The 13,499-nt window shown below is 37.0% G+C and overlaps 1 protein-coding gene across 4 annotated transcripts in view; it reads right to left on the bottom strand.

Annotated features, from left to right (window-relative positions):
• Positions 1–10,460: 10,460 nt before the first annotated feature.
• Positions 10,461–13,499, bottom strand: part of cep78 (centrosomal protein 78) — a 117,442-nt gene continuing 114,403 nt past the window's right edge. For all 4 annotated transcript variants that reach the window (XM_073070405.1, XM_073070422.1, XM_073070414.1 and 1 more), the window contains 2 exons: positions 12,534–12,669; positions 10,461–12,268 (listed from right to left, as the gene is read on the bottom strand). In XM_073070405.1, coding sequence (XP_072926506.1) covers positions 11,798–12,268; positions 12,534–12,669 — 607 coding nt within the window. In that variant the 3' untranslated portion in view covers positions 10,461–11,797. The remainder of the gene's footprint in view (positions 12,269–12,533; positions 12,670–13,499) is intronic.

The raw sequence follows: 13,499 nt of genomic DNA, 5'->3' as shown, positions 1-13,499 counted from the left end.
TCCTGTCCTGCCCCTAGTACTTCAGTGCCTGCGTCCTGCATTTGGGTCCAGTCTCCACGTCCCCTTGTGACAAAAGCCCGTTTTTGTTATTTCAAAGCTCTTTGTTGCATGCCTTTTTGCAAATAATGTTGAGGCCCTTTTGACACAGTTCTTAAAATATCAATCTTAAAGCAACTATTATTGTTCACAACCAAAATTACATTAACCACAATAAGTGTATAGCCAGAGTGGAGAAAAGATCACTAATTGAATGATAGATCTGCTAAAATGTACTTCAGAGAACAATATAGTTTGACTGCAGAAGTGCATGTCAACTGGCCAGTCCACTGTTAAATTTGATTGTAAACAGCATGTGGTATATACTATTCAATTGTACCATGTTCCTTTCCAACTTCTAATTACTAGTCAGGTCATCTTGCTTAACCTGTTAAAGAAGTCTCGATTGTGCTTATTTAGAGACAGTTTGCAGAACAGGCTCTTCTAGTCCAATAAGCGGCACCATCAAAACAATCCACCTATTTCACCCTCACCTAATTGCAGGACAATTTACAAAGACTAATTAATCCATTGAGCCGTACGTCTTTGGAATGTGGGGGGGAACCGAAGCACCTGGAGGAAACCTACGCATTCACGAGCAGACAGCATCAGAACTGAACTCTGAACTCCGACGCCTTGAGCAGGATAGTGTCGCCCTACCATGGTGTTGTTACTTGCAGGCATATTGAAACACAATTGTATGGACAATATGTGAAAGTTGATATATAATGCTTTCCAAAAGTACAGTTCTTCAGCCACTTATACAATTCTATTCCTCTACCTTTCTCTACTACACAGCGGAATATTCAAACCAAAATAGTGCATCTTACAAGACAGAAGGAAACCACCCAAGGTATTATGCATGAGTCAGTTTCTTGAAAGAATTGATCTATGTTAAGCAACCCGTTCCTGATTATTTTAATCAAAAATATACTTTATTCAGAAAAGTGTAAAGATTCAGTATAATTAAACAGAGCTAATACAAGTATAATGCAGATCATTTAGATTTAATGCAGTACATGGCACTGTAAGATGTCATTTTCCATTTAGAATGCAAATCACAGTTACATGTCACTTAATACTTTCAGCTCAAGTTTATACTGGTTCCACCCTCTTGGTGTGCAATAGCTAAACTGTGGTTTCACATTTTGAGCACTTGCAGGGACGGCCTCAATTGTTTGTTGATTGATTTTGAGCTTGTTTCCCAGGACCTTAGCACACCGACATAAAGTGCCACTTCAGGCTGGTACACTGCATGATGTGTTGAATAGTCCTAACACTTGCTGTTTCTGTTTCATACTACCTCTCTGTTTAGTTTCTCCCCGTCCATTATTTAATACATATGCAATTGCATTTTCTGTGTGTCTGTCCATTTTCTGATCTACGTTCTAAAGTTTGTTCACATCCTGCCTACTTTTTACTTTTTTACCAATGCCATCTTGGAAAATGTGCTCTCTATAACCAGTACCAGATAATTTACATTTGAAAAAAAAACTAATACAGATGGCCAGAGAACCAATTGCATATTACTCATAATCAGAAAATCATCTAACCATCATTATTCTTAGCCCTCTATCCTTGGCCACTTTTGCACTTAAGGGACCACATTTCCTTTAATAGTTAATTGCATCATTTTCTGAATACATGATAAAAGGTCCCTCTATGGGTCTGCTGTACCGTTTTCATTAGTACTCCCTTTCTTTTATCAAAATCTGTATCTGATTCGTCAGGTATGTTTTATCTTTAACAAATCTACATTGGATATCCCTTTACAATCCATGTTTCTCCAAGTTAGAGTTAATTGCATTCTTGCCATTGATCTTTGTACATTTTTCCACCACTTTCTTGAATGACCACATTTATTTCACAACCCTCATTTCAACAAAATTGCTACATTTTCATTTTTCCAGTCACTGGTGTAAGTTCCAAATAAATGAAAGCCTGAGGTCAGAATTTCTTCTTTCTCTGTCTCTGCTTCCCTGATGCAGATGAAAAAGAGACAGGTAAATTTTTGCGTGTGTAGCTTCTCTAAATGGTCTCAGTATATCGTTAATTTACCATGACAATGTGAGAAATAATGTCAAGCTTCCTGATCAGCAAACAGTTCCAGAGGTACAATCAGCATTGGGAGCAGAGCACTTCATAGAGTTTACTCACAGGTCAGCAAAGCTAGTACAACAGGAGATCTTCGCGGGTGTTCAAAATTCCAGAGGTCCCGAGGGAAATTGGGTTTCGTTACAGCCACACCAACCAAGAATAGTGAAGAAATATAGCAATATAAAACCATAAATAATTAAATAATAATAAGTTAATCATGCCAAGTGGAAATAAGTCCAGGACCAGCCTATTGACTCAGGGTGTCTGACACTCTGAGGGAGGAGTTGTAAAGTTTGATGGCCACAGGTAGGAATGACTTCCTATGACGCTCAATGTTACATCTTGGTGGAATGAGTCTCTGGCTGAATGTACTCCTGTGCCTAACCAGTACATTATGGAGTGGATGGGAGTCATTATCCAAGATGGCATGCAACTTGGACAGCATCCTCTTTTCAGACATCACCGTCAGAGAGTCCAGTTCCACCCCCACAACATCACTGGCCTTACGAATGAGTTTGTTGATTCTGTTGGTATCTGCTACCCTCAGCCTGCTGCCCCAGCACACAACTGCAAACATGATAGCACTGGCCACCACAGCCTCATAGAACATCCTCAGCATCGTCCGGCAGATGTTATAGTATCTCAGTCTCCTCAGGAAATAGAGACAGCTCTGACCCTTCTTGTAGACAGCCTCAGTGTTCTTTGACCAGTCCAGTTTATTGTCAATTCGTATCCCCAGGTATTTGTAATCCTCCACTATGTCCACACTGATCCCTTGGATGGAAACAGGGGTCATCGGTGCCTTAGCAGAAGCTGATTTGGCTGCATTATTTACAAAGCAACAATTATTGAAGGACAAACATATGCTGGAAGAACAAGAGGAAAATCAGTGGAAAAGGAAGGAGCAGCTTAAGTTAAAGGAAGAAACTGACACACGTGGCCAAAGTTAATGTATTAAGGGCTTCAAGTGAAGCAAATGTTTAGGTGCTCCAGCAGGACAGTCTTATGGTGTGAGTTCCTATATTGAAAAAGCACAAAGAAATACTATAACAGCTAATGTCAACGATGATTTATTCATTTCTGAAGTGTCTGTGAAGCATGAATAAGACCCTCAAGAGGTCATTAAGGATGTTTATTCTCTGTCTGCACTATGGAGGCACCCTGAACATATGTTGTATCCAACAGCTCGAACAGCTCATGGAGACATTTACTTACAGCATGGAAACATTCTTTTTTCGGATAATAGATGTGAGAATAGTATTATTGTTATTATGAGGAAGCAAAATGAAATAGCACACTTTTTGGTACAACAACAATGCATTTCAACTTTGCCTAAAAGAGATTCAAATCTTCATTGGAGATCCATTGCAGTGTCACGTATTCATGAACACTTTTGAAAAGTGTTGAAGTCAAGACTGGCAGCCATAATGACAGCCTCCATTTCTTTGAACAGTACACTAGAGGTCGCCCTAGAAAATGTCAGAAGTTGCCAGCATGTTGACCCTAAGAAAGGATATGTAAAAGCTGAGGCTTTACTACAGGAACATTCTAGTAATGAACAGAAAACTGCATCCGCGATCATGCAAAAGGGATTTTCTTAGATACCTATCAAACCTGAAGACATGAAAGCTCTTCTTCTTCTTACAGGCTGTTGCAGTGCCATGGAAGAAGTGCAGTACATGTATGAGCTGGACATGCCTGCTAATATGATAAAATTATTGTAAAGAAATTGCCCTATATGCTTAGGGATAAATGGAGAATAGTGGTCTGTGAACTGCAAGGAAGGCAAAATTGGAAGATTACTTTCACTGAAATTGTTAATTTTATTGAAAGGCAAGTAATGATTGCTAAACACCCCATGTTTGGGACTATACAGGATGCCACATCACCTGCAATAAACAATGGTGTAAACAAAACTAAGTCACAATTTCATCTAAGGCTAAAGGAAGCAGCTTTGCAACTACCGGGACCACTGTGAGAAGTAAAGCTAAAACTGAACCTGGAACTAATGGAAAAGAAATGGTTTCATCAGCCATAGGGGTTTGTCTGCCCTGCAAATGTGAACATACGTTGGATTTGTAACCTCAGCTGGAGAAAAGGGCTCATAGTGAGAAGATTGCCTTCCTAAAAGAAAATGGTGGCTTTGGCTGTTTGTGTACAGGACATATCAGCAAGGTATGCAGTGGCAAGCACCCCAGCATACTTGATATTCACTCTAACAAAAAGGGAGCAGGAACAAAATAAGCTGTGAAAGAATCGGACACAGCAGCAAGTGGTGCTCTGGTATCTAATGGTCTTACGGGGGCTGGCGATCATAATTGTAAACTTCCCATAGTTCCAGTACCAGTGAGGCCTAACAACAAGGCAGTGTTTACTTGTGCTTTCCAAGATCAAGAAAGTACAGTGGGCCTCATGAATAAGCTCAGCCTTGCAGGAAAAGGACACAGGTTCCCTTACACACCATGGGTCAAGAGAATATCATGAGCAGCTACTTCATTTCAGGATTGGAAGTGGCCGACTTACATGGTGAAAACTATTGTGAACTACCTAACGTCTATATGCAGGAAAATACGCCTGTCCACAAAGGGAACATTCCACAACAGAGCGATTTCCAGGGCTGCTCTCACCTGAAACAAATCCATTTGCCAGAGATGGATTCAGAAACTGAGCCACTGATAGGGAGAAAAGTGCCAAAGCATTGGAGGCGTTGCAAGTGATTCGCAGTGTTAATGATAGAGCCTGTGCAATTCGAACAATGTTGGGTTGGACTGTGAATGGACGACTGAAAGGAGACCGTGGTGATGGAGGAGACAGCACACAGCCAGAGTTGACAGTAAGTAGGATCTCAGATCTGAACTTGGATGAGTTTTTGTTTGGCAGTTCAAGTCATGATCTTGTATCCATTTGTGCTAAAGACAGCTTTTGACTCACAAGGTGGATAAGCAACAAACATGGTGTGCTACGTATGATACTAGAAGAGCAACATGAGAACATCAGGTCTGTGAGAAAGATCCTCAATTCACCTTTGTGGAGGCTGTTATCAATGGTTGTCTAATTAGTAAAGCATCCTCTATTCCCAATGATTTGGAAGCATTAACACCAATCCATCTGTTGCTTCTGATGACTTTACCATCCTTACCACCAGGAGAGTTCCAGAAGGAAGACATTTATGCTCATTGTAGATGGAAACAGATCCAATACAGTTATGTCAATCTTGTTTTGGAAATGGTGGGTCAAGGTGTATATACCACAGTTACACGAATGTCAGAAGTGGTCAGGTATAAAACACAATTTCCTCCCAGGAGACAGCACCTTGAAACTCATGGATTGTGGGAAGTCATTCATGTCATTCCAGAGAAAAGAGGATTTGTGTGGCAGGTGTGCATCAAGACCGTGATCAGTTGTCTGGACAGGCCTACAACCAAGCCCTGTCTTCTACAGGAGGCAGAGGTTTGAGGAGCTACAGCTTTAGAAGCTTCATTACATTATAGTTTTGGTAGTAGGCATTATAATTTTATATATATGTATGTACAACTCTGTGGGGTCAAACACTCCAATTAATTTCTTCTTACATATTGTAATGGTTGGCCTGGAGTTTTGTAGTGGGAGGGTGGGGAGGATACTAACTTTATATGATTTTATTTTCGGTGCTTTTTCCTTATTGTTATGATTTATATATTTGATACGTTTATTTTGCACTATTAATTTTCATTTTGTAGTTGGGTTTTTTGTTTGTAGTTGTTTTGTAGAAATGCTTTAAAAATTAATTCAAAAAAAGAAGCTTCATGACTTTGACTTGACAGAGAGTGGTGGTAAGAATCACTCTACTGGGTTAAAGTATGTGCTGGTAACAGCTGGCCTAGATGACTATAATATGAATTAACTGGAAGAAGAAAGAAGAAAGAGGACATTTCTATAAATGTTAAGATGTATATCCTTGAAGAATTCATGTCTCCTATTTTAGTAGTATGTAGTTGTAATTATTATAGTCTAATAATTAAGGAGCTGGAAAGTTGGAGTCATGTATCTATTTTTTGTCTGTTGGAGCAATGTACCAATTTTCTGTTTGTATTGTATTTTGTGGCATGTTTACTCTGGTAATCTGTCATGCGGGTTGGGTGTGGTAAAAGTAAGTTATTATAGTTATGTATTCATATTTAAGGTTAGTTAGTTTAGTTTAGTCTACTGGAGAGAGGTTGAGCCACAGAGAATGATTTTTTTTTGGTTGACTGTTATTCAATTGCTAATTTAGTTTGACCACTTAATTATGTGAATTGGGACGTTATTTGAACACTAACTGTACTGTTAACTTCGCTTAAAAACATGAGTTCAACCGCTAACTTTGTTGCATCACTAACTTGGTTTCATTAGTTGTTTTTAAATTGCCACAAGATTGTTTGTCTTTGCTGGCTTCATAATAAAGGATCAGACTTGCAGTGTCAAACTCCTGGCTTAGTCTTGCAGCAGTTTTGGTTTGGTTTAAAGTACCTGCTATACCTACATTATATTTCAAAGAGAACAGGACCCTTAAATGCCACATTTAACACTGACCAGAGTACACTTACTATTAAGGACTGACAACTTTTAACAATCTTTGTTAAGAAAAAAAATTCTTTCCAGGATATGTGAATGGTTGGCATAATGTTTCATTAGCCAAATTATTGTATAGGATTATGTGAATTTTCTGGAGAAGGGTTAACCAACAAAAAATGTTTATTTTTAAGTGGCAGTAAAGTGATAAACTGTCACTTCAGAAACAGGGTACTGAGGAGAGAAAATGTAATCTTTATGCTTAAAAATAAGACAAAAACATAATTTCCAATGTTACTTATTCTCCTGCTCTCCTTTGCCCTAATCCTGTATTCATACTATACCTCTCTTAAGCTTTGTGTTGAGCTCCAACTCATGCTCTTTGTGAATTAATATTTTACATAAGATGCAGACCTTATATCCGTGAGACTATTTAGAGCTTGATCACCTGACTTCATATCCTGGCTATCTGAAATATTCTTCTCTAACAAATTTATAATCCTCTCACTTAAATTTAAAAGAAACACTTTGACCTTTCTCTCCTTCCAAGCTATAATCCCATTTCTGATCATCCTCTAATATCCAAAGTCTTAAAATCTATTCTCCAAAATTTCTGATCATCATAGACAGAACTTTTTGAGTCCTGCTGCAGTGGTCCTGTAAGAGTTCTCTTCAGATTCACAAAATAATATCCTTGAGTCAGAGTAATACAGCAAAGAAGCAGACCTTTTTGGCTTATATCCGTCTCTATGTTTCCTATTCATGCACCTGTCCAAGTACTATTATTATACCTGCTTGAACCAATTCCTCTGGCAGATCATGACATCTCTCTCCACATGAATAATTTCCCCCTTCACTTTAAAGCTATACTCTCTAGCTTTTAGCCTCATTTCCAGGTGGAAAGAGTGTGTATTTACCATTTTTTGGGGGTGGTATGGTAGTGTAGTGGTTAGCTCAACACTTTACAGTACAGGCAATCTGGGTACAATTCTTGCTGCTGCCTGTAAGGAGTTTGGACGTTCTCCCTGTGACCACATTGGTTTTCTTTGGCTGGTCTGGTTTCCTCCCACAGTCCAAAGACATACTAGAATTAGTCATTGTAAATTGTTCCGTGATTAGACTAGGATTAAATCAGGGGTTCATGAGCGAAACTGCTCTAAGGGCCAGAATGGCCTACTAAGCGCTGTAGCTCAGTAAGTGGGTAAAAGACCCTTCATGATCTTATATAACTCCATAAGGTCAGCCCTCAGTCTCCTACTCTCGAATGAATAAAGTCTTTGTGCATAGGAGATCAAATTAGAATTTTTTGAAGAAATAACCAAGAAAGCAGAGTGATAGATGTGGTCTATATGGACCACAGATGTGGTCTATACAAGACCTCTAATACGGAAAGTTAGATCTTCTGGAATTTAGAAAGAGATATCTAATTGGATATAGAATTGGCTTGAGGGCAGGAAGCAGAGGGTGATGCTGGATTTATTTTACCATATCGGAGGCTTATGACTAGTGGGGAGGGGGAGGAGGGAGTGTCAGGGGTGAAGGGAACCTGCGGCATGTCAAATTGTCAGGTGAATGATTAGTTTATGTGAAAAGCCTATTTCTTCATCACTCCTAAGCTTGTTGATCTACATTGATTCCCAATTAAGCAACACTTCAATTTTAAAATGCTTACCCACACTTTCAAAACTCTTCCAGTTGTGCAACCTAGAGGTTTTTTTTAAAAAGCAGTTCTGGTCCTCCAAGCTTCCAAATAACTGCCACATACTTAATAACAATTATTTAAGACTTCTCTCTCTTTCCTTCTTTAAGACTATGGTCTCTGTAAAGTGAATATTATTCTACATTTAAAAATCTATACATATGGTAATTCCACCTACTAAGTCCCCAATACACCTGTATGGACATATTTTTGTAATATTGAAACTATGCACATGTGAAATCTAGGGATGTTTTCCTTTACAAGCATGTCTGTCATTTTGATAATCATATTCAATTAAAATCAGTTGTTCAAATGCTCCAGGGTCCATTGTTTCCTTGGTCCAGGGCGAAAAGTGCAAACTTGCAACTTCTTACAAAGTAACACAATCAGTTAACAGTAGCACAATGTACTCAAGAGGGAACCTAATGTGTCTCATGCTCCCAGATAACTTCAGAAAACTCCCAACCAAACTGAAAAATTACTTTCATACTACTGTATCCAAAAAGGATTCCATTAACTTCGAACTTGTAGTTTATTAGACAATTAAGATTTAAGATAATTATAAGGCAAGCATATTGAGGTAGATGCCCAAGGATAGATTTATCCCATTTATGTATATTTTAATTTCCCCAGGATTTTTGCATATGGAGCATGTGGTCAACTACTGAAAGCGATAATTAACACTTTATGGTCTGTAAGTAACAGTACTTTGTTGCTACTGATAACTAACAGACCAGCAGAAATATTGTTAGCCGAAGTTCCTGTTCCTGAGCTGTACTACTGTAGATTCTGTGCCCTGTGAATATCAAATTTGGATACAAATGTGAATGCAATCAAAATTTTGAGCAGTAAATAAAAAGTGCTGACATTTGAAGATGTGCAGTGTCATCTGTTAAAAGAGATTATGCTCCCATATTTGACCAATATCTGCCTTGTCTTTAAAAAACAGACATTATTAGACATGATGGTAAACCAGCAACTAAAATTTACACACACATTTACATGAAACATAGTTGTAGAAAAGTAGCATCCATTGCTAGAGATCCTCACCACCCAGGCCATGCTCTTTTCTCACTGCTGTCATCAGGTAGAAGTTACAAAAGCCTTGGGACTCACACCATGGGGTTCAAGACAGTTTTGCTACCCCTCAACCATCAGGTTCTTGAACAAAAGGTAATAACTACACTCATCTATTGAGATGTTCCACAACCAATGATCTCACTTCAAGGACTCTTTATCCTGTTATTTCATGTTCTCATTATCTATTGTCATTTATCTATATTTACATTTGCAGAGTTTGTTTTCTCCTGCACTCTACTTGATCTTCCATTGATCATGTCATAGTTATTATTCTATAGATTTGTTGAGTGTGCCTTCAGGAAAATTAATCTCAGAGTTGTATGTGGTGAAATATATGCATTCTGATAATGAAATTTACTTTTGAACTTTGAACAGAAGATGCCTGCAGGCCCACAGCAGTTTGTAAATATGTGCCACCAGTCTCCCAAACACTCACTGGCGTGTGTAATCTGTACGCAAGGCAGGCTTTTGTAAGATGTGGAAGACCAGTACTGTATTGGATAAAAAATTATGTTCTACTCAGTTAAAGCAAAGCACTCCTTGAATTTTGGAATACTCTGGTACTGAAAAAGCTTTAATTAATAAAGCTATTTTTTTCTTCTTATCAAACTTCTGAAGTATGAATAAAAATTCACCGATAAGCAGATTAAAATTAGGTGTTAAATAATCAACCACCTTGCACTTGTGGAGTTGAATTAAGGTGTGACAAATGATCAGAAATATACAAACTACACAATTAACAGGCTCTTTGTTGGAGGATGATAATCACAGTCAATAAGCATTTTTGCCTTTAAACATGATATGCTACTATTCATAATTTGATTGACAGTCTGCAGCCAAACTTGAGAATAAGTAAGACATCAAATTATTGTCTATCCAGTATTTCACTTCAAAATCATACATTAACAAACTGTAGAGGTAACTGTAGAGGAGGTAACCTGAAGGAAATATTCTTTTAGAAAGCATCAAACTCAGTAGTAATATTTGCAAAAAAAAATCAAGAACCTTGAAATATTCTCATTAATAGTTTAATACCTTAATGAAAATTAAGAACCATGTTTTATTATGTTTATGTATCATTTCAGTTCTGACAAATTTTACTTAGTGATTAAACATTAAAAATAGAAAATAAATTTACATGTTCTGAGCAGAATTTGTGTTTTATGATAACATTTGATACTACATTTGCTTGATACCAAAATGCTAGAGTAATTTAACCAATTGATCATTTAGTTTTAACATTAAACTCCCAGAAAATATTTAGTGTTTTAATTCATTATGATTTGCAATCTCATATGAATTATAAAAACAATGTGCACATATAAAAGTTGTTACAATTTCCCAGGAAAATACAAATAAATGAATTAAGTAGATATACGATATGTATGAATTCTCCCTTTTATTGAATTCTTTTGTCAAGATGTAATTCAAGGTCAAGGGATGAGAAGGAAAGCTAAAAAGACAACTTTTAAGAGTGGTTAACTCTTCTTTGCCAATACATTAAAATAGACTAATAATGCAACAATCCTGAGTTCTGGGCAGGTAGAGGTATGGCATCCATTAGTCCTAGGTGATACCGTATGAAGGGGTTTGAATAAATGCTCTGAATTTATGTTTTTAAGAATTATTATATACATCTTACTATGTAGGTGTTCATTGTGGAAAGTAAGACCCTCATTTGAGAGTAATGGCTATCCTTGTGGATTGTGTTCATTGTGGGACTCAGTTCTGCTGATTTCACCATCCACCAGCCCATACCTAAAGATTCACTAGAGAAGGACTCTAAAAGCTGGGAAAGCACAAGACACAGAAGAGTTATATAATAATAATAATAATAATAATAATAATAATAATAATAATAATAATAATAATAATCACTAATTACAATCCTGCTAATGTCAGCTCTTCTTCAACCCCACAAAGGTATATTATGGCTATTAACTGATGTCAGGAAAGTGGAAAATTTAAAATCAGTTGTTTCAGATAGCTTTAATTCCTGAAGCCAACAACCCACTTTCAGTTACTTTTCTGATATTTTCATATAACACTATTCCCAAGTTAACATTCAGGCCAGACACATAGGCAAAGAATTCCCAGAAATTTCAGCCGTTACATCAGATACTCATGGTTCTTCACACAGCTTGAAATGGCTGCAAATTGAAGGGTTGATTATCATTTTACCAGCCACAATGTAAAAGTCAAAAAATTATCTGTCCAATGAAGTAAATTTTAAGTTTTAAATAGATCATCCACTTTCAAAAAGTTGCAGAGTATAAGAATAACCTCTAAAAATCTCCATCTGCCTTATGATGTGATTCAATGGAATAAAAATTTACAGGAACATTTATTTTTAATTCACTTTTTAAAAAACTCTTCATTATTAGTTACTTGTTCATTTTTATTCCCTCTCATTGGCGTCAAAGAACCATCAGTTCCAAATACAGAAAGGCTGTGTGCTTTATTTTTCTTCATAACATCTTTTGATTTTCTGCTGTTAGGATTCCTCTCGCTATGTGTGCCACATGAGCCTGAACCATTGGAACCGTCATCTTCAGAATAATCCAGCAGTTTTCCTGTCGCTTGTATTTGTAGTTGATCATTTATCCTTGTGGAAAGTTGCTTATTTGTCTTATCATTATGTCCAATTACTTGTAAATTTTGAAATTTATCACCACATTCCCTCTCAGAGTTTGAGTGAACAGATTGCAAATTTTTGTGGCAGACGTCAGCTGATTGATTTGCTAGCTGAATGGACAGACTTGTCGAAGTGTTGGGGATCACATCAGATTCAGAATGTTTCAAAAAGGCTTGATCTGCAGCATGAAGCTAAAAGGAATACTGATATGTGAACTATAGAAAATTAAAGCCATTTGTTAAAAGATACGTTTGTGCTACTGCGCTTCAAAATAGAAAGCTCAATAGAAATACTTTACAAAAATGTGAATAGCTGCTATAGAAAATACTGTCTTGAGAATTGTTTAAATTAAAGTAAAACAGAATACCATCAGTACTGAAACTTTTCATAAAATAAAAAACTTACAAAATATTAATTAAATGCTCATGCTTTAAAAAAGATGTGAACTTCATTCACCTGCGTGGCTTGGGGTGTCTCAGAGTGTATATTATCTTTTGTTTTATTATTTCCAACTGTAGATGACAACTGAGGTTGTCCCATAGAACCAAAGTCTGATTGGTCTATTCCAGCAATAGCAGCCAACTGCCCAAGTCTGCAAAAAATGATGTATGTATTATACATCTGTGGTTTATCGTATGAAACAACACAGTACTCCATAAATTTAATTCCTCTATGGCTAAAAGAACATTTGGGGAAGAGCTCTAGCACTTATATCGTACTACTTTAATCTGCACTTTCCTTATGAAGACAAATTGACTATTAAAAGATGGATGCCCATCATTATAGCTGTTGTATATTTACAGCTCATCTTTGGAGAAAAAAGAAATTAATAATCCATCACAGAATGAAGCTGAACACAACAGTGATGACATGAAACATGTCTGGTATAGTTATAAATCACAAATGACTGTTTCTACATTACATCAAAGGTTTTAATAACATTAATAAAGAGTAGCAGTACTTCTTAAAACAGAGAAAAAGAATTTAATTAGAAAACATGTTCCAGATATTATGAGAAGATTGATCTTTGCAGTCAGTGCTAATCCTGCTTTGTTTGAAGCAGGGTGGTTGTTATTATTTCCTGGAAACCTTCAGAAGATGATGTAGTCAACATTTCAGGGCAAGAGAAACCTGCTAAATGTCAAACTAACTACTGATGTAAGTGCAGGGTAATCCTGACAACTCTCAGCTACATACTGGCACAGTAATCACACAGCTAGACAGCACATAGGTACATACAGAAGTACAATATTTTGAAAGCCAAGCTTCTCAATCACTATTGGGAATCACAATGGTACCGTACCATTCACACTTCATCAGCCCGAAACGTCGTCACTACCTCCTCCCATAGATGCTGTCTGGCCTGCTGAGTTCTGCCAGCATTTTGTGTTTTTTATTTATTTCCAGCATCTGCAGATTCAC

This window comes from Hemitrygon akajei, chromosome 2, assembly GCF_048418815.1.
Source record: "Hemitrygon akajei chromosome 2, sHemAka1.3, whole genome shotgun sequence".
NCBI lineage: Eukaryota > Metazoa > Chordata > Chondrichthyes > Myliobatiformes > Dasyatidae > Hemitrygon > Hemitrygon akajei.
This window is presented reverse-complemented; position numbering and strand designations above follow the sequence as displayed.